Genomic DNA, 20,574 nt, shown 5'->3' on the forward strand with positions numbered 1-20,574 from the left:
CCACCGCCTCTGGTAAATGAGCCACCGAAGTCTCATCTCTATCACATTAAAAAAACAACAGAAGTCTCTCTGCCCAACAGCGAGTGCTTTTCAGACATTAGTGCAGAAACAGAGAGAGCTCTGTGCGCATGTTTGACCTCAGAGGTGATAAAGAGGTGAAGGAGCACATAAATCAGCGTCAGGATGAAAAAACGCTACCCCTACCAACTCAAGATTTCTACAGTATATATGTGTGTATGTATAATGTTTGAAAAATCAAAGTTAAGAAGCACCTCTCCCAGATCTGAGCAGTTCGAAGCTACTTTGTCTGGCACGGCTTCAAACTGACCTTCAGATTCATGTCACAAATCTAAAGCACATGGCATCATCCCCCCCTCCCCCTAAACTGCTCTCATGAACACACTCGACTGTATATCACATTGGATAAAAGCAGTCATACACTGAGGTTTGCTGCATGTGCACTCCAGCAGCTCTGCAGGTGTTGTGTCTCTCACAGGAAGCAAAGCAAAGTGTCACAGGTTCCCAGGGATAATTTTTATCTTTTGTAGACTTAATCAACATTAGAAACCATGTGTAATGGGTGCTTTCCATGATTGCTGATTTGGTGCCTTAAATGCCCCGCGGCTCCTTTGATGGCATCTTTTGAGATACTAATCTGTTCATACATTGCATAACGAGAGACTAGAGGTTTTAACCACTAGTAAAGTCTCAGATACTGACACGTAAAGATTTTTTCAGTATTTCCTGTCTCTCCACATAGATCACCTTCATTTTGTAGCGATACTGTGCTTCATCATGCGTCGTTATGTTTCTGCTCCGATTTGAACTGCGCTGTTTCTCGGAGCCCGCCGACGTCTGTATGCGACAATCAGGCCTGAATTAAATTTTATCTCACGTCATCTCACAACATTTTATCCCTAAATAGTCCGAGGCAGATCTAATCATCCTCATTTATGAAAACAGATCCCGAAGACGAGAGTAGGTCTGGAGACTCTCTACGTACAACAATATGTTGGCATGTTTCCTGGGGTGCCGCTCGCACATCTTGACGATTTCCCTCTCGGGTTTCCAGTTTCTCACGGCACAATAGTAACTACAGGCGAACTGACCAGTCAACAGGCTCAGACGAGAGAATGGTTTGTGTTTGTCGTGTCAGAGTGAAAGGGCTTTTTGGTAAATAAGGAAATAAATTACTGTCTCACAAATTAAACAATTAAACATAAGCGTTTGTTTTGCAATGTCACTTAAGTTAATGAATTGTGGCACCGAAATATTTTACGATACACATATGGTTCATATATCCCGCTTCCCTTATCCCCTGTGACAGTGTGAGCAGTGTCGATTTCAACATTTTGGTCCCGCAACGCTTCAGAATGTTAACTATTCCTTAAACCCTCATTTTGACATCAGAGTCAGTGCGACCGACAAGAATGAACAGCTGGCTCGTCTGGGCGTCACCAAACAACTCTTGACCCTGAGTGACAAAACATAAATAAAAAATGTATTGAAGATGCTGGTCTTGCAAGCTTAGAAAATGGGAAAAAAATGTCAAAAGTAATATTGAAAAAAACAAAAAACGATTGATTTCAAATCTTTAGACTGCCATGCTCCGTGTTTAACTGTGTACCCCTGTCACTAGTATAACTGTAAATTTATGTGTATGTTTATGTGTAGTGGCCCAGTGCTAACATTACACAGTTTATTTGCTACAACCATGATCTTTCCCACAGATTAATCATAACAGCAGAGAATAACAAACCACAGCACAAGCGAACAAGTGAGCACTCACTACTCACAAAAGTCACTGACTGGCCACTCGAGACTGTCTCCAAAACCCTGCCTCACATAGTTATTATACAGGATTGCTAAAATTACAAACAGTCCCCGTCAGGGTAGGAAGCTTCTTTTGAATAAATTGAGTAATAAAAAGACCAAACTGAGAAAAAGTTTTGCCAGTGTCGGGTGGCTGGTGAGCGTTAGTGACCCTAGTTTCTGCAGCGTGTCGCACACCGTAGCTACAAGTCAGACCGCTGGCAGGAGTTGTGTCCTCCAATCAGCCACAACATTAAAACCACTGACAGGAGAAGTGAATAACATTAACCATCCTGTGACAATTCAATGTTCTGCTGGGAAGCTTTTGGAACTTGGAAAGACATGTAGCACCCACCTAGACCAGACCAGGCACCCCCACCCCATAGCAATGACACTCCTGGATGGCAGCAGCCACCCCCAGCAGGATGCATTCTGACACAGGTGCACACACACAAAAACAGTTTTGGAACAGCACAAGGTGTCGACCCGGCATCCAAATTTACTAGATCCCAAACTGATCAAGTATCTGTGGGATGCACTGAAACAAGCCTGATTCACAGAGACCCCTCCTCTCAACCTATAGGATCCAAAGACCCCTCACTAACAACACCCTGTTTCCAGACACCACAGGACACCCTCAGAACTGCTTTGGAGGCACATAGGAAGGTGGTCATAATGTTATGCCTGATCGGTGTGTATGCGCCAGCTGTCCGTTGCCTGAAGTCTTTGCGATGTGTTCATGCAATTTGGTCCAGACACTGGTGATGTCACAGCTGGTGTTCTCTCCAGTGGTAACGCTCTGATGTCGGCGCGTGGGCCTTTCAAGTTTGTCCATAAAGCTGCCTCCCTTCTGTGTACTCACACATACTGTAGTATCAACACCACCGATAAGGCAGCCGTCTGGGAGTTTACAAAACACAACAATCACATGTACTCCTGCACAAACAGCTAAACTTTTCACATTCAGAGGATATACAGAGGGATTCAAGCGTCTGCGGCCAGACGCAAACCACAATAATTATTTATTCTGAGCAAGAAGGACATACCAACAATCCAATCCGACATACTTGTGGGGCACAAAAACACAATGTTGCCAGGATCTTTCTAACTGTCTGCATTTTTCATATGAAACAGTTACAGTAATGATGAAATAATGGGTTAATCAGCCTCATGCTAACACGTTGGTTGCACTACACCACGCCTTGGCTGATGGGCCAATGTCTACAGAAAATAAAAACAGGGAAGAGCTGATAACTTCAGCAATGTTACTTTGGTTTGTTATTTAAGTGTAACTTAGCAAGTCATCCTACAGAGCTGAGTTACAATCATTACAACAACCCAGCAGTGGGCAGATGTCGATCATATCTTCAGGAAGGATATGCTTGATATTTATAACTGTGGGGAAAATTGATAATAAGACAACTGATAGTGGAGGGACGCGAAATAAGTAAGAAGATTCATAACTTTCCATTCCACAGGTAGTGTATTTGACAGCTTCGTTACAGCATTTCATGACTTATAAAAGCTTCACATAATGACCTCCTTGACCAGAATAGGAAGGTCTGAGGTCACTAAAATACATTTTTAAACGTCATTAAAAATAAATTCTCTTGCTTTTTCGAACAGTCCGACTCACAGACGTGTCTCATAGTGATATATTGTAGTTTTAACGTCAAGTTTGTTCAGTTTCTGGGTGTTCTCAGGGATCAGCTGCTGTCAAAGGCCACTCAGCTTCACCTTTGCTGAGAGATTTTTATATCTTGTGCTCATTAGTCTAAAGCCATTTAACACAGGCTTGGAAATGAACAAACATTAGACCAAACAACAAAGTTTGGGTGTGTGCTCCTTCCTGTGTGTGCTGTGAGCCATGGTTGCATGTCACCACCTTCACTCAGTATACATTTTTCTGTCTCATAAATGCCAAAAGCCTTTTCCTCCAAGGGAAAGCTTTGTCACGTGTTTTTTGATATACTTTGCACCTCAATGTGTCGCTGTTGGATAGGAACTAATCGCTCCACTGCATCTTCTGACCTCCAAACTGTCCCTATTTTATACATATTAGCAAAACCAAAAAACAGATAAACAAGTAATGGGAGTTTACTTTGTGTCATTAAAACATTTAAATCCTCCTTAACCTTGAAGACAAACAGCTAATTTTATCAGCTACTTATAAGTACTAGAGTAACCATCACTGGTTACTGCATTACTGTTGTGGGAACAATCAGAAAACTAAGTTGTGCACTGAGAAACTTCTTGTGAATACCCTCTCACAAACCCATAAAATATTTTGTGTACTAATCGCACAATTGACAATGTCCCGTCCGCAGAAACACGGAGGACAAAAGCAAAAGTCGATGGTAAGAATAGTTTTTAGTCACACAAATGCTGTAAAAAAGTCATCAGAGTGTTAATCATAGGTCTTCAATAGGTCTTAAAAATCCTTGGTTGATTAGACATTTTTCCTATATATTTTTTTAACTTCCCCCCACAAACGCATAAGTAACACGGTGCCAAGACAGCCGAGCTCCACTCCTCTTCACCTGTGCTGCCCACAGTGAAAGACAAACCCAGCTTCGACTAAAATAACCCGTGATGACAACAGGTCGTTTAGTAGTTGCATGTTCGCCGGCCCCAGTTTGCGTGCGCGTTTCCATGCGTGTTTATGTGTGTCTGGGAGTGTGCACCAGGTGCACGCAGCTGCCTGTCTGGCTGGTGGACTTCAAAGAGCCGTTAGAGCCGACGTTTCAGTCAGAAGGGGAGAGCTGGCTCTTCAGATGTTGTTCTAGCTGAGGTGATCACTAAACTGCCTGATATGAATGGATTTGCCCTGCAACCAAATATAGAGCAATACATCAGAGCACAGTGTGCTGAGGCCCTCCGATAGCACTTAGAGATGAAATGCCTCAGTGCACATCTGCAGAGGGGGGTTAGTGTTGTGTTAAGGTTTTCTGTCGGGCCACAAGAGAAGGTGCGTTTCAAGAAACAGGTTGTATTAAAGGAGTAAAATGCTGTCAGAAGCTTTGAAAACGGACATAATGAAGTGCCGGTTGGAAGATCCACTTCATTGTAGATATTGGCCCATTTTGAGACGAGGTGCATTTTTTTTTTTTAAGAAGAAACAACTGTGTTGACAAATGGCTGCATTTTAGTCTGTTCTGATAAGCGAAGACTGAGCAAAGCAATCAATCTGCTTCCTTCCTTCCCTTTACACAGTAAACACTGACTGTGGCAAGTGTTTACATTAAGATATCATTCAACGAGACTGCAGATTGTTTCATTATACAAACAACCGTATGCTGCTACTCGGGGAACGCACACCAAATGACCCCGATGACAGCAGCACAAAAGTCCTCCGAGGTTTCTCCACCGGTAAACCCCCCCACCCTCCCTTCCTCCCTTCACCTCCTCCATCGCTGCTCTGCCATATTGACCCAGGTAATGGTGATAATGGATGGTATTCACATCAATAGGAAGATCAAACAGTAAACGGAAACCCTTTGCTTCAACAATTCATGCTCCCGAGTGTGCAGAATCACCCCGTTATAAGGGGGAGATACTGCAGAGGACAAAACACACTTAAAAACAAAGTGTTTTTAACTCTTGCTACAGGCTGCTGCCTATATCCACTGTAAGGTTACAGTGTCACTATAGAATAGCAGCGCTAATCTTTTAATGCCCGTGCATGAAGGTTTTGTTGAAGCGCAACAGCTGTGGCCACATATGGTAATTACCGTATGGATTATCGGATAGGACACACTGGATCTCTGCAGATTCCTCTAAAGGCCGATTTATGGTTCTGTGATGGTGTCCGCTCGCTTTGCTCTCCCTCAGCGCTGAGCGAAGGACTGTAGCGATTCAACCAAAAGAGACGGCTACAGAGACATGTTGGCGTTCAGCACATCCCACTGAGTGATGACGCCATTAGAGTATGTGCCGACTGATTGAAAGGTTTGGCTTGAACTGGAAAGAGACTGAACACAGCTGAGTTCGCCATGATGAGGGCGGGAAAAAAAAATACAAGAATGGAGAATCACCAACAAGAAAGACAATTGCCCCATACTAAAACTCAGTTTCCCTCCACGACAAAGGCTTTCTTTGTCCCATCCTTTCTTCTAAGTCAATACTCTTATTCTTCATTTGGACGAGTATTCAAGTCTTCTTTGGCTCTATTTTAATAACTATACAGTCACCGTAGTGGCTTACATTCCTGTGAACCTTTTAATTCCCTCACATAAACCATGTTGACACCTTCACACCGACACTCACAACCTCTGTGCCATATTTAAGATCTGATCAGTTTCAGGCCTTGTCCGGCGTCCTACTATAAAATCCACAGTTCATGGCACAATATTAATATTCACAGTAAAATTACTCTTTGTACTGTTTCCTTTCCAGGATTCACAGGGGGATCTGGATTGTGTTTCACTAATCCTAACAACCCCAAATTCACCAAAACATTTTTAGACATGTCCAGATTGATGTTACACTGTCACGGCCCAGATCAAAAACAGCGGCGGACGGCTCCTTTTTCTCCGTGCTGTCCTGAGTAGTCTGTTGCATGGGAACACATAAACAGAGCATGAACAAGACTTTCATTCGGGAGATAACACGCCATGTGCCCATGACAAAGTAGCTCCAGATAAGGTGTTTTCAGGGTATAGTGGCTGATGTATTTATATTAAAATCTCATTCATATATTCTATTAAAAAAAAGTTATTTATACTTGACAGTTTTAACTGTCAAAAAAAAAAAAAAAAAAAGCAGACAGAAGCGAAACGGTCACAGTCCTCACAAGGGAGAAATCTGAATTTAGAGACTTCCATTTCAAACCCGCTGTGCTCCGCTGATCCTCTGCCAGATTACTGGGCCTCAATTATCTCCGCTGCAGTCGAGACGCAACAAGGGAATTTATTGTCCACGACCAGTTCTCTTCATCTGAGGAGCAGAAGTTGTTTTGAGCACATGAAACCAAGGCACGGCGCCTCGGCCGCAGCAGAAAGTGATGACCTTTAAATGAGCGGGGTCCAAAGTGGCTGCCCTTTGGCCCGGCTTGATTAGCTGATGTCACAGGAAGTGAATAGTATCCTTATCGGGAGTCACCGCCAAAGTCCTGCAGCATGTCCGACTTCCCTCTGACGTCATCGGTGGGCTGGAGCTTTTGCACGAGCACAATTACGCTCATTCGGCCTCCGCGTGCACACATGCACCCCATGCATGTGTTACAAACAGAGCGTCTTTGCAGAACCGGCGGGCCTGAGTGGGCGCTGATCATCATCGTCAAATGCCTGAGATAATGACTATTAAACATTTTGAGTAACACTAAACCACAAGCTCGCCACAAATGTTTTATGAAAGTCTGCTAAAACACATTAGTGTTGGAACAGCTACTCAAACAGTTCAACCAAAAAAAAAAAAAAAGAGGCTTCAGATATTAAGTTATGAAAAGATAAGATAGAAAATATGAAGATAGACTAAATATATGTAGTTTTCAGGGCTGTATCAACAGAACATACAAGTACTTAGGAGAAGTCTTTGTTTGAAACTTATTCTATTACTCATGGACTTAGCAATCCACTCTTTTGGTGGAAACAGCACTCCAAAAAAATGTCCAATTTCTGGATTATCTACTCCTACATATAAAAGGCAAATAAAGGGGTAGATGTATTGGGAGCGTGGTGTCGGGAGGTCAGAAGACCAGAGAGGCACACGGACAGGAAGCTGACTTGATAAGAGCTGAAGGCGTTTGAAAAAAAATCACAAACAATGGTCTCGGCTCAAACAGGAGATCAGCACAATGCAGTTAAGCGCCAAGAGAGATCCGTGTGCAAGGGTGACAAGCAGGGTTAAGGAAAGGTAGAGGCGCGGGGCAACACAGGAGGGAAGTCGAGTCAAGGAAAGGAAAGAGCGTGGCACGCTGACCTGTCTTATTTAAACAATGTAATGTGGGGAACTGTCACAGCCTCCTGACTCTCTCATGCTCTCTAAAAATAAACATGTGCATCCCACAACTTTTTTTTTTATCCTCCCCTCAGATAACTGATCTAAAAAAGAGCAGCCCGGACAATGAATAAGAAGAAGAACTTCTCCCTTCGCCGGCGTGCGAATGTGCACACTATAAACCTGAGCAGGGAGAGCAGTGTCTCACTCTAGGAATGTGTTTGCTTCTGTGCGAGGAACATAGTCGAGCTATTCACTGCTGCCTGGGCAGCGCTGAGCCACTTGATCACTGCTGGGAACAGAGGAGTTGACAGAAAGCAGGCGGAGAGCTCCCTCAGTACAAGTCAGTGGATGTCAGAGTGGCTAAAAATACGCGCAGCAAACAAACCGTATATTCATACGCAACAGGGATGATCGGATCATGATGTCTCTCTATGGAAATTTAAATTAAAAGTTTTAGAGTACAGGTGTCCAACAAGTGACCCATACAGGCCACATATAGTAGTCAGCTTAGACTTTGTGTTCCTCCTTTTAGGGACATCAAAGTATCTGAGAACAACAAAACAACTGTGCAAAGGAAATGCATTTGAGTTAAGAGGGAAAGGGTGAAAACTGCACATCTAATCTCATGAGGAGGGTGAAACTAACTTTTAAAAGATGAGGGATGTTAAATCAGACAGTAAGGACACACAGCAAAGGACTGTCGCTATCCTATAATAATAATAATAATAATAATGTAAGCATGAAGAGAGCTGTGCAGTGTCAAATCTTTCTCTGCAGCTGCATAAATAAGAGACGCTGCAAGAAACTAAAGTGTCTATCCAAGACAACAGCTGACTTCTCCAGAAAGTCTCTTCAGGGATTCTTTGCCACATAAATGATCATTTTCCCGCGGCTGTCTGTGTTGCAAGGAGATAACAAGGAAACGCAACCCGAGCAAGTCCTATCGCACAGACTGCTCAGTTTCATAACTCGTGCTTTTATGAGAAATCTCTCAGCTGATTTGGTTTCTTGGGATCTTTCTGTCTGCACTGTAAAAAATAAAAATAAAAAACAAACAAACTTTGCTCAGCCAACATCCCGCATTAAAAACCCCCTCGTGTTCAGTCGCTCACCTCCCCAGGTGTGAAAGAGGAGCAGGAGTCCGACAAGCAGGGAGGCGGTGTCCGGTGAAGCCATGTTTCGCCGGCTCGGTGCTGCAGATGTCCGAGGTTTGAGTGTGTGTGTGGAAGGAGTGTGTCTGACAGGAACTGGTGCTCTTTGAAAACTGTGTGAAAGAGAGAGAGGGAGAGGGAGGGAGAGGGAGAGAGAGCGGCGGCGCAGCGTGTGGAGGCAGATGATGCAGAGGGGGCAGAAACGAGCGCTCCGCTCCTCCACTGTAAAAAGAGGCTAAACTACAAAACAAAATCAGCAGTGAAATCCTTCATATTTCATTTTTGCATTCTCAAATTCTCTTTAAACAATTGCGCCACCGCGACGTTGTGGCTCACGTGTTCCTGATAAATTGACTTACTACAACAGGTCAGAGTTTAACGAGTTAGCTGCTGAGGAGGGTATTTTTTGCAGTGCGCGGGGGAAAAAAAGGAATAACTTCGCTTCAGAGGCGCATGAGGGCGGAGGTCTGCAGCGAAATACGGTTTAATTTACAGCTTCTTTATTGTTGCCAAGACTCTTAATGTGATACATCTCCTCACCAAGGGCATCGTGATTTATGTTATCTCAACGGGAAGCCTTAACTGGCGAGGAATCTTTTTCTGAGTGAATGATGAGAGTGGATTGAGTGTGACAAGGTGTGGCAGTTGAGTTTGAATGAAAGCTTTTGCAATAATACGTTATGTGCTATGAGGATATCACTGTCTGCAGTCATGCGCGGGGGGAAGGCAGATATCGGTAAGGAGGAGGTGGTGGATTTGAGCCTAAAGCAGAAGGGTCGATTATCTTTAGCCTCCAGCTTGGTGCTTTTCATAAAGCTTAAACAGACAAGACTTTATGTTTTATGTCTTGGCAGAGAGGCTCATTTAAATGCGTAAACATCACAACACAAACCAATTTAAACTACATTTCAGGCAAAATAAAAGTTCTTGTTTGAAGTTCTTGAATTTAATCTCTGGTCAAAATCAAATCACCTGTAGTTGCCATTTATACACACGCATGTGAAGGCGCATTTGGAGCAGTGGGCAGCCACGTAAGACGCTCAGGAAGCAGCTTTGTTTTCTTAGGTGCCTACTCAAAAGGACCTTGACAATGGAGGGGATAAAACCAGTGACCTCATCGCCCAAAACCTTCTTCTCTAACACTGGAGTTGTTCAGATGAGATCGTCAATGCAGATATGACACCGTCAGGCAACTGCTTGTATAAATTGTATAGATGTTGATGTAAGAATATTTACTTTATCAGTTTATTGTGAGGTGGGGTGTCCCTATAAGTCACAAGGTGCCAGTAAATAAGCACCTTTAGCCAATTAAGCTCATTTCCAGCTGTAGTCCCTGGTCAGGTGGGTGAAATACAGTACAAGATATCATCAACATAGGTAAAAGCAGCAACAATTTAGAAATGCAATGCAGGTCAAGCAAGCACATAAGAGGCACATTTAAAAAAAAATTAAAATAAAAACATAACAGAAAGCATGCGTCAAGCATGGAGTCGACTATTAGAGCCATGCAAAAAACAAAAGCTTCCGTGGTACTATCAGAACTACAATCACATGCTGTACATTACAGTACACAAGCACAAACAGTCTCATGTAGCACATGCACTCCCTAGCAGCGCAGCAGAACACATGCAGTATCAAGCAGCGCAAAACCATTTACAGATGTTAGGAACATGTCTCACTTAGCACATATATGAACGTATTGTTACAGTGAGTGACGTTTGGGTGCATGACGTTCATCCACGAGTTCCTTCCGAGAGACTGTGCGCACATAAATTTGGATCTAGTCTCATCTGTGAAATTTCTATGTATAAAGTGAGGGAAAGTTTTACAGCATGTCAAGGTCCAGTACTTCTTGTTTTTATTGGATCTTACACGCACTGATTGCCAGCACACGATATGCAGCTGGATTATCCGTCATTTGCAGTTACAAAGATGATCTTTATCAACATCCCAAAAAAAAAAAAAAAAAATGTGCATGACTCCTTCTTCGTGCTAGATGCCAAGCTTATTATGGACATAACGAGGGAGCCGAATCAGCCTGACTCCCCGAAGAAATTAATCTGAAAACTGTGCGTCTGCCAGAAGACATCATTTACATGGCGTTGACCTCCTGGTTGACTCTGACAGGTATAACTGTGTGTGTACATGGTTTTGAATGTCGTGGTTTGCATAGCCACACGGTTTGCCAAACTGTAATAGAGCTCCTATATGTCACTGGGATGGATGAAATGAAAATAAAATAGACGGGGGCAGTCAGAAAATGACACAGAATACCAGGCAGTTGACCCTCTGGAAACACACCAAGTTGTTCTGGCTGGCTTGAGCCAAATCAAAATAATTACTAAATTGTAGTCTGACCAGACTGTGAGAGACTAAAGAGCACATTCACACATGAACCCTGACCTTTTAGAAAATTAACAAAGTGGATTTCAGATCATTCTTTAGACTCACAACAACATATCTGACAGTTTATATTTTTAAACATAAATGTAAACTGTCTAGATCTGTCAAGATGGTTTATTGTGTTAACTTTTATCATTTAGTGGCGACAATAATGATGATTAATTTTGAAATGATAAAGTCAACTTTGAGAATATTAAAAATAAAACCACACTAAGCCACGGACACAAACCAGAGAACCAGAGACAATTTAGACACAAAAACAGCCAAACTGTAAAAGGTTAAAATACATTCTTCAGGTGCTTGGCACGGTGATATCCACATGAGGGACTAACATGTTTTACACACAATACAACACTTCCCTAGACTTTGTGTAGACGGTGATAAAACTTTAAATGGTCAGTGCAGTCGCAGCGGCCGTTTAATCTTAGCATTATTTGATCCCGTGTGAACAATCAAAGTCTATGCAGTTGGACACGGATCAAAGAATGGCAGGACGTGCCATGTACACTGATCTCTGTGGCCTTTCGCCGCTGGAAAACATTGCTGTTTGCCATCTGTTCGGCCTGCCAAGGGAATGGAAGGAGCAGGCAGCAATATGAAAATGTTCACTGGGGCTAGATCCACTTCTGACAATCATTTTTGTACGTGTTCGTACTTTTTTTTCGAGACTTTTCCATATTATTGAGGCTTGACATTGCTGGAAGTAAGGAAGTGGGGACATTGCCCAGGACATAACCATGAGGCACTACAGAGCGCCACAGGAAATCATTCCTGCCTGTGACCATCAAACTGTACACCTCCTCACCCTGAGTGTCAGACACTAATCAGTTGGTTGAATGAATTCCTTCTTGTGCAATATTATTCAATCAGAATCATAACACAATTTATATAAATATATATACACTGATATGTGTATTCTTATTCTAATCACCTACTCATTCTACATCTTATTGCCTACATTACTCTTTCTTCTGAACACTTTGAGTAGGAGCTGCTGTAGCGAGAAGTAATTTCCTCTTGAGATCAATAACGTCATCCTGATTCTGATAACAGATAATTTACTTTTTGTTCTTTATTCAGCTCGGGTTGTGTCATGACATATTCGCTATATAATTAATTCAAAGAAAATTTGCTTTATCAGAAATGTGGGATTTGTTTTCTCAGTCATCTCGCTGCTCCGTTTCAAGCTACGTCCTTCAGATGTGTGTTGTTTTTTCCTTTATTTTCATTTGGTGCCAACTAAATAAAAAGGCCGTGAGAGAGCTTCAGGGACCTCGCCTGCCAAACTCTCACATGGTGGGACGTGGACGTCCCCCTCTATGAAAGCCGTGGTGTACGATGAAAATGAGGACGAAGAGAGTGAAATCAAAACAGATAAAATGTGAGATTGTCTTGAGAAAACACGATGTTTGACTCACAAACAGCTTCTACCCTCAAACAGTCAGACTCTGAACAGTTCATACACTGCTGAATCACTTCCCCACCACTCCCACTGACTGTATCCCTTGCATAACGACACAAAGCACTTCTTAAACTCAGGATGTCAGCTTTTTAGAGTTCTGCTATTCCCTTTGCAGTCTTTAATAGTATTAAATTCGCAAAGTAAGAATTTAATTATCCAGTCTAAACTGCTGTTTCAACTGTGCCATGTGATAATAAATATCTTGAATCTTTCTGTACAGGTGCTAATGGCTAAACCTGACATGTAAGCAGTTTTATTTATTTATTAGCATTGAAGGTTTTTGTTTTTCTGTCTGAATTTGTTTTGTGGAAGCAACATATCACAGTTTCTTCATCCTAAATTCATGTGCTTCCTAAAATTTCTCCATGGCCCCACAGTGATATTGTTTCAACTGGGTTTTGTGTTGTCGGAAATTCAACACAATATCCTCTCTGGATCGCCGTATCGCTGCCACGGACAATTGCAATTGTTTGACCTTTTACAATGTGCTTTACAGCAGAGATGTTTCATGTTGTTCAGTTGAGTTCCTGTGAAGTACACACATTGAAGATTTAAAGATTTCTATCTAAGCTAGAGCATTTATTTTTAAACCATCTATAGAAATTGTCAAGTAGTCACTGTGTTTCCTGCTTTTAAAAAAAAAAAAACTGGTCGCAGACATACGAATGTAAAAGAGCGTCGATGTCTTTGTTTCCTTTAGGGTGAGGCGCGATCCTTATGGTTTGCATTGATAGCTAGATGTTCTCAAAACAACTGCATTGTTTTACCACTCAAGGTCGGTAAGTTACGACTGAATCTTCCTGGCTGCCAACATGGACATGGCACAAAGAGGGTACAGTGCAGTATAGAGATAAAAAATATAGAAACCATTTTTTCCCAACAGCCCTCTTAAAATTCCTTGCGGACAAATTGCAAGAATGTCAACCTTTTCACCCCTTATTTAATATGATACATCCTGGACAGGGCGTTTGGGAATATCAGGGGGCCACTGGGTTTGGGAATGAAGCAGACAGAAGCAGGAAAGCCCCATCCCTTCCCCCATTAAGTTCCCAGGGACTGCAAAGCCCTGAAACTGTTTGAACCTGCTGACAGGGGGGGCAAATAAGTCCAGCAATCTGCTGTAACATCACAAAAAAAATGTGTATGTGAACAACTGCATGAAACAAAATAATAAAAATATTTTTTAACATCGAACTTGACTTAAATCTGTCTTAAAGATCACTTAAAAAATAACCTGGTGTAACCCTTGTCAAATTAATACAAAAATGTGTTAAAGTAGCAACTTTATGTTTTATGAGACTACTTTTTGGATGTGAGCAGTGACTTCCTGAAGTGTTTTAAATTATTTCCCCAGTTTGTCGGTTCTTAAATAGTTTATGTTTGGCAGAAATTAAGATTTCAGACACATAAATGAGCCTTAAACCAGCCGTGTTGTAATTTTCATTAAATGTGATCATAAAATTGCATTGTGGGATTGTTATTTTTAATAATTAACACTCAATATTCAGAGTAACAGTAAATAGTGATGTACTTTTTTTTTGGCCATGAAATATGCTGCCTTCACTTCACTCTAATTAAAAAGAAAAGACCATGTGAATGCTTCAGTACGTACAACTTCGTAACTGGAGGTTTGCAGTTGTGACGTGTTTGTTGATGTTTTCAGAAATGTGCCTAGCTTTCTTGTAATATGTCTAAATAAAATGCTGATACTCCAATCTCATCCCGCCTTTGCATTTACCTGCCTAATCGTTAGCTAGCCGGTGCTACATAGCTACAGTCGGCTGTTAGCACCACTGATGTCATGTCTTACAGCCACTACAGATGGTGCCACTTGAGCACAAAGTATTTTATGTACATGACTTCCGACGCTGTGGCCACCAAGCTTACGTGTTGAGCGAAAAGGCAGCTTTCGGCCAAAAGTTCCCGAAAACACCAAGCAGTTTTTCTCCGTTTCCCGCTTTTGTGCTCAGCAGAGCTAACTAGCTACGTTAGCTGCGTGTCGATTGTTACATGATCTTATTTATATAGTGCTTTTGTATCTATTGGTACTTCAAGTCCTTTATGCCACAATGACACATCTACTCTTATAAGCACACTCACATTCATACCCCGGTGCAAGACACAACTTTGGGTTCAGAAGAGTTCATTCATTCATTTATTTTCTGTGACCACTTGTCCCCTGGAGGGTCGCGGGGAGGCTGGAGTCTATCCCAGCTGTCACAGGAAAAGAGGGGAAGTACACCCTGGACAGGTCACTAGTCTGTTGTTGGGCTAACACAGAGACAGACAACCATTCACACTGACACCAACAGCTAATGTAGAATCACCAATTAACCTAACGAGCGTGTTTTTGGATGGCGGGAGGAAGCCAGAGATGTTCTGTTTAATTGAGTAAAGGATGAATCTTCTGTCTCAGGCCACTGAGAGTTGTCGATAACGAGATGGGAGATGCTTTTTAGACACAATCACAGCTGTTGCGATCTTCATTGCCATGACATGCAGTAATGAGCTCCAGGCTACAGCGTAGGGAACATGCAGTGTTGGTGACAAATGTGTGGCATATATCCAACGCATAAGCACAAATCTACCTAAACCCCTCAGTAAGTAACTGAAAAGAAATATTCCCCACAATCTTAATTTACTTCTGTAAGTAGAATTAATTGTTACACACACAGCATTTAATCAAGTTGTGTATCCTAAGGTGTACGCCACAGTTTGTTCCAAATAGGATTCCTCATTAATTTAAATGAATTTAAACCAGAACCTGGCTCCTTTAAGATTTCCACTCATGATGCACACACTTGAGTGTCCTCACCATGCACCCGGTTGACTTTTAGTGTGTGCGTGGTGATTTATGTTTACCCACTACTTCTGTTTATCTCACCAAGGCTCACAGTGATGTGCCCATGAGCTAAGGAAGGCCTGACGGAAGGAAAGAGAGGAAAAGAAGTCATTCTTTCCGAGCTGCTGAGGCCGGACCCTTGTTTTTGGGGGTAGTCCGCCGGTCATGAGAGACAGCTATTGTCCCGGTCGCTCCAGAGGACGGGGGGCTTTTGACCGAGACACTGGCATGGTGAGGGGGCTCGGGGGAAGAGTGGGAGAGAAATTTGAATTTCTGCTCAACTCCGTCACAACAAGGGGGATTGTGACAAAGAGACACATTGAGACCTGCATGGGCCAAGACAGAGCTTCTCCATGGTGATCATATGTAACAGTGGCATTAATCACAATAAATCCACCCACTGACATGTTTCTTCGGTGTCTCAGCCTGGGAAGATTTCTGCCTTAAAGAGAGGTCAAGAGGAAGACATTAACCTACAAAAAAATGGTTGATGGCTTCAGACTCTTATCTCTCAGAGTGATTCATTGAGAAAGAATTGCCAAATGAACAAATAATTTCTGTTAAAATTAAACACAAATGAGTTTGAGAACTGTTGCTGCACATTCATGGAGCGATGTTAGTCTGCGTACAACCATCTTCTTTTTGTCACACACATTAAAATCAGTCAATCAGTCGTGTATTTCTAGCTGTACAATTGGTGGATTTAGATGGACAGACTATCATAAAGGTGCCAATTAATGATAATTCAGCTGAGAAAGTTTTTTACTGACTGCGCTTTATATTGACAGATCAGTCATACCTCCATTACTGGGAAGAGGAAGCATCAAACATTAGCTGCAGTAAATATAATCAGTGTTTGCTTTCTGTGTTTCATCTAAACAATGTATTAATTAAGTAGAAACTATTAAATAATTAAATGAATTATCAATTGTTGTGTGCTATGATGTGAGAACATTTCCACATTTTGCAGTAATGTCTGTGGCAAAATGAATTACAACAAATTCAAAGTAGTAGGCAGATTAAATGACAAATATATTATTCTTAACTAGAGATGAATGTGAAGTAATTTTTTGATTATTAACCTATTAACCCAAGCATTTGTTTGGAATGCACTGTAATTTCTTTATTTCACTGCAGAGATTATTTCACTGCAATTCACAATTTAAGTCACCAATGTGTACCAAACTATAAAAGTTGTTTATTTTAATGCAAAAGCAGAATTGGAAACAATGAAATCCCAGCGTCCTCAAACGAGTACCTGTAAATTTAGTTAAATTTGCACGTCATATCAAACTAGAAAAGTTAATAAGCACAAATAAAAAAGTGTATTGACCCTTCACTACCAGTACATGCCTCCTTATGAGAAATCTAAATGAAGCAGAATAAGATGCCACAAACCTAAAACGTGATGTCCCCATATGAGGACGCCGGGTCTCAGGAGGCCTAAACATGATCAAACCAATGATTAAAAAAATTGTTATTTATTTGTCATGAAGAAGGAATCTCCATTGTTTGGTTTTGGAGCATCTTATAATTTTTGTGAAGATGCAAAATAATGAGTCATGAAGCAGGAAGCTATCACCGCTTTTACAAAGTAGTGGACATCCTGCAGACGCACGGATGAGATCCTGAGAAGAAGACTCAAAGACCAGGAATGTCACACTGAGGGACTCCCACAGTCTTAGTCATCCTATTCATATATCTTCTGAGTCACACAAGGAAAATCGTCAGTTCCTTTTTTATCTCACCGTCTTCCTCCGTTTTCAATCGCTGCCTCCCTGGGCCTCTGAGTGAGCAGAGGAGGCAGCAGGCTTGAGGCGGAGGGCTGCAGAGGAATGCGGGGTCCCGCTCCAGGTCTCGACCAGTCTGCACTCCAGTGATTTCCACTGTTTGGAGTTTGTGTTTTCCCAGAGAAGCTTCTTCGAGTCTGCCGCCTACCCTCTCTCCTCCTCCTAAAACACACACAGACACAGATGTATTCTGAATGTAAATGTGTGTGAGTCTAGCATACTGGCTCGCAGCCAAAGTCATCACTGAAACAGAGGACCTAGACCCCAAAATAAACCACAGAATCTGGGAACACAACACAAAATTTAAAGACACAGCCTCAGTGACTTTGACGATTTTGAAGACTGCGGAGTAAAAACTCTGAAGTCAAAAATATCTAACAAGGGTTTACCAAAATTTGACGCCTAAAACAAAGACCTATTTTTTTTTGAAGCATTGATTTGTGATCTGGAGAAATTTAACCTCACCCTGTTCAGTTCAACTCTTAAATAAAGGGAACCCAGCTACAGTATTTCTAGTAATTACAGGACCCATGATGTCTTCAATAAACAGTGACAGTGAGGGTGCTTGGGTGGATGTGTGACAGCAAGTAGAACATCATGCTGGAAAACAGATTTAATCTTGTGACACAGACGTACAATTATCATTTTTATTTTAGGATTTTACAAAGCATGACTGCAAGCATTCCCTTACAGAAAAGGAGTAATTTTCTAGACGAAAGGTTGCAATAAGTAGCTGGTAATCATAGCTCAACATAACATAGTGTGGTGTAGCCAGACTCGGTTATACAGTATATCACAATATGAGTCTGGTAACACTGAAATGTAAAAACAACTATCTGTCAAATTCCTTCCTTTAATATAATAATACTCTTGCCACATGCAGGTATACACTCACCAGCCACTTTATTAGGTACACCTTGCTAGGAGAAGGTTGGACCCCCTCTTGCCTTCAGAACTGCCTTCATTCTTCGTTGCATACTTTCAACAAGGTGCAGAAAGCATTCCTCAGAGATTTTGGTCCATATTGACTTCACAGCATCACACAGTTACTGCAGATTTGTCGACTGCACATGTATGATGCCAATCGCCCGTTCCACCACATCCCAAAGGTGCTCTATTGGATTGAGACCATTAGAGTACAGTGAACTCATTGTTATGTTCAAGAGACCAGTTTGAGATGATATGAGCTTTGTGACATGGTGCATTATCCTGCTGGAAGTAGCCGTCAGAAGATGGTACACAGTGGTCATAAAGGGATGGACATGGTCAGCAACAACACTCAGGTAGACTGTGGCATTTAAACCAAGCTCAGTTTGTACAAAGGGGCCCAAAGTGTGCCAAGAAAATATCCAGCACACCATTACACCACCACCACCAGCCTGAACCATTGATACAAGGCAGAATGGTTCCATGCTTTCATGTTGTTTACACCAAATTCCAGTTTTGTTGAGCTCGTGTGAACTGTGGTCTCAGTTTCCTGTTCTTATCTGACAGGAGTGGCACCAGGTGTGGTCTTCTGCTGCTGTAGCCCATCTTCTTCAAGGTTTGACGTGTTGTGTGTTTAGAGATGGTATTCTGCATTCCTTGGTTGTAACGAGTGGTTATTTATGTTACTGTTGCCTTTCTATCATCTCCAAACAGTCTGCCCATTCTCTGACCTCTCACATCAACAAGGAATTTTCGTCCACACAACTGCCGCCCACTGGATATTTTCTCTTTTTCGTACCATTCTCTGTAAACCCTAGAGATGGTTGCGCATGAAAATCCCAGTAGATCAGCAGTTCTGAAATACTCAAACCAACCCGTCTGGCACCAACAATCACATCATGTTCAAAGTCACTTAAATCTCCTTTCTTCCCCATTGGGTTCAAGTTCAGCAAGTTGTCTTGATCACCTCTACATGTCTAAATGCATTGAATTGCAGCCATGTTATTGGCTGATTAGCTATTTGTGTTAACAAGCATTTGAACAGGGGTACCTAATAAAGTAGCAAGGGAGTGTATTTGAGAAATCAAGAACATTTTAAACATTTGCACTGTGCATTATAAAATAATGGCATTCAACACAATCATGAGATGTTAATCTCTGGCAATTGGGAATAAAAACTGCTGAATTCAGTGTTTTAACTGTTATTAATATGTGTTCTTAAGACTTGTAGTCCACATTGAACTATCCAAAACAAAACAAAACAAAAAAAAGCAACTGGACTTTGAGTTCAGTTTAGAGAAGACGTGTCGCCACTCATCTGAGTAGCTCCTTTAGCTCTAAGGGACTGGTGGGATGTTTGAGGTTTAAACAGGGAACTCTGAAACTTGCTTGAACTCAACAAGTCCAGTTGCTTTTTTGGATATACCATGACCTGGATGACTGAGAACCTCCACAGACATATGTCAACACTGAACCCACGTTAGCACTTCTAAATTTTGGATTATAGAGTGGTCAACAGATTTTTTTCTGGGTGTGGGAGAGCAGACAAAGAGGTGGATGTTTTCAGACATTCTTGTTCCTTTAAAGAGTGGAAGTGTCCCAGCAGGTGAGAAGCCCAAACCAGTCATCCCTGAGACCTCATTTCTTTGAAGGAAAAGCGTCACTTGTTCAGTTTGTCTTGCTGTCTCTGTTTCATCCTGTACAAGCGTCTCTTGTTTCCACCGCCCATGTCCTTGCACGATTTATTTTTGTGCATCTTATATTTAACATTGTTTGTTTATTTGATCTAAACAGATATGAAATGATGTGTTCCAGGTCAAGTTTAGGACAGACCACAGGGATTGTCACCACTGACGTTTGTTGAAGCAAGTCTTTAGGTTGCTGGTGCTTGAGTTAGTTTGAACATCTAGTGCGGATAAAATGACAAAATAGTTGCCTCCACCATCTTTGCAGGAGGCTGCATTTATAAAAAGGGGAAGCCAGTGAATTTGGATGGAGCTGTTGAGCTAAACTGTGTGGTGTCCACTATGGAAACAGTGAGAAAGGCTGCAGGAGGTTTAAGACGCCGTTTGAAACCTCTGGTCTATGACAGGAAGGATTTGGTTGACCATGAAAGAAAGGAAACAGACTGCTGGCCTGCTATTGGACCAGAGGGAAGGACAGCTACCATAAAAGGAGCAGGTCCAGAAGTAATGCACAAGACTTTTTATAGCTTCTTGCACTACCTCTGCGTATCCCTGCTGCATC

At 41.9% G+C, this 20,574-nt stretch overlaps 1 protein-coding gene across 4 annotated transcripts in view; it reads right to left on the bottom strand.

Moving 5' to 3' along the window:
* mcamb (melanoma cell adhesion molecule b) overlaps nt 1-9,026 on the bottom strand; it is a 36,681-nt gene extending 27,655 nt beyond the window's left edge. For all 4 annotated transcript variants that reach the window (XM_047593242.1, XM_047593241.1, XM_047593239.1 and 1 more), the window contains exon 1: nt 8,865-9,026. In XM_047593242.1, coding sequence (XP_047449198.1) covers nt 8,865-8,928 — 64 coding nt within the window. In that variant the 5' untranslated portion in view covers nt 8,929-9,026. The remainder of the gene's footprint in view (nt 1-8,864) is intronic.
* Nucleotides 9,027-20,574: the final 11,548 nt, after the last annotated feature.

The sequence above is a fragment of the Mugil cephalus genome, chromosome 9 (genome assembly GCF_022458985.1).
Source record: "Mugil cephalus isolate CIBA_MC_2020 chromosome 9, CIBA_Mcephalus_1.1, whole genome shotgun sequence".
NCBI classification, from domain to species: Eukaryota; Metazoa; Chordata; class Actinopteri; order Mugiliformes; family Mugilidae; genus Mugil; species Mugil cephalus.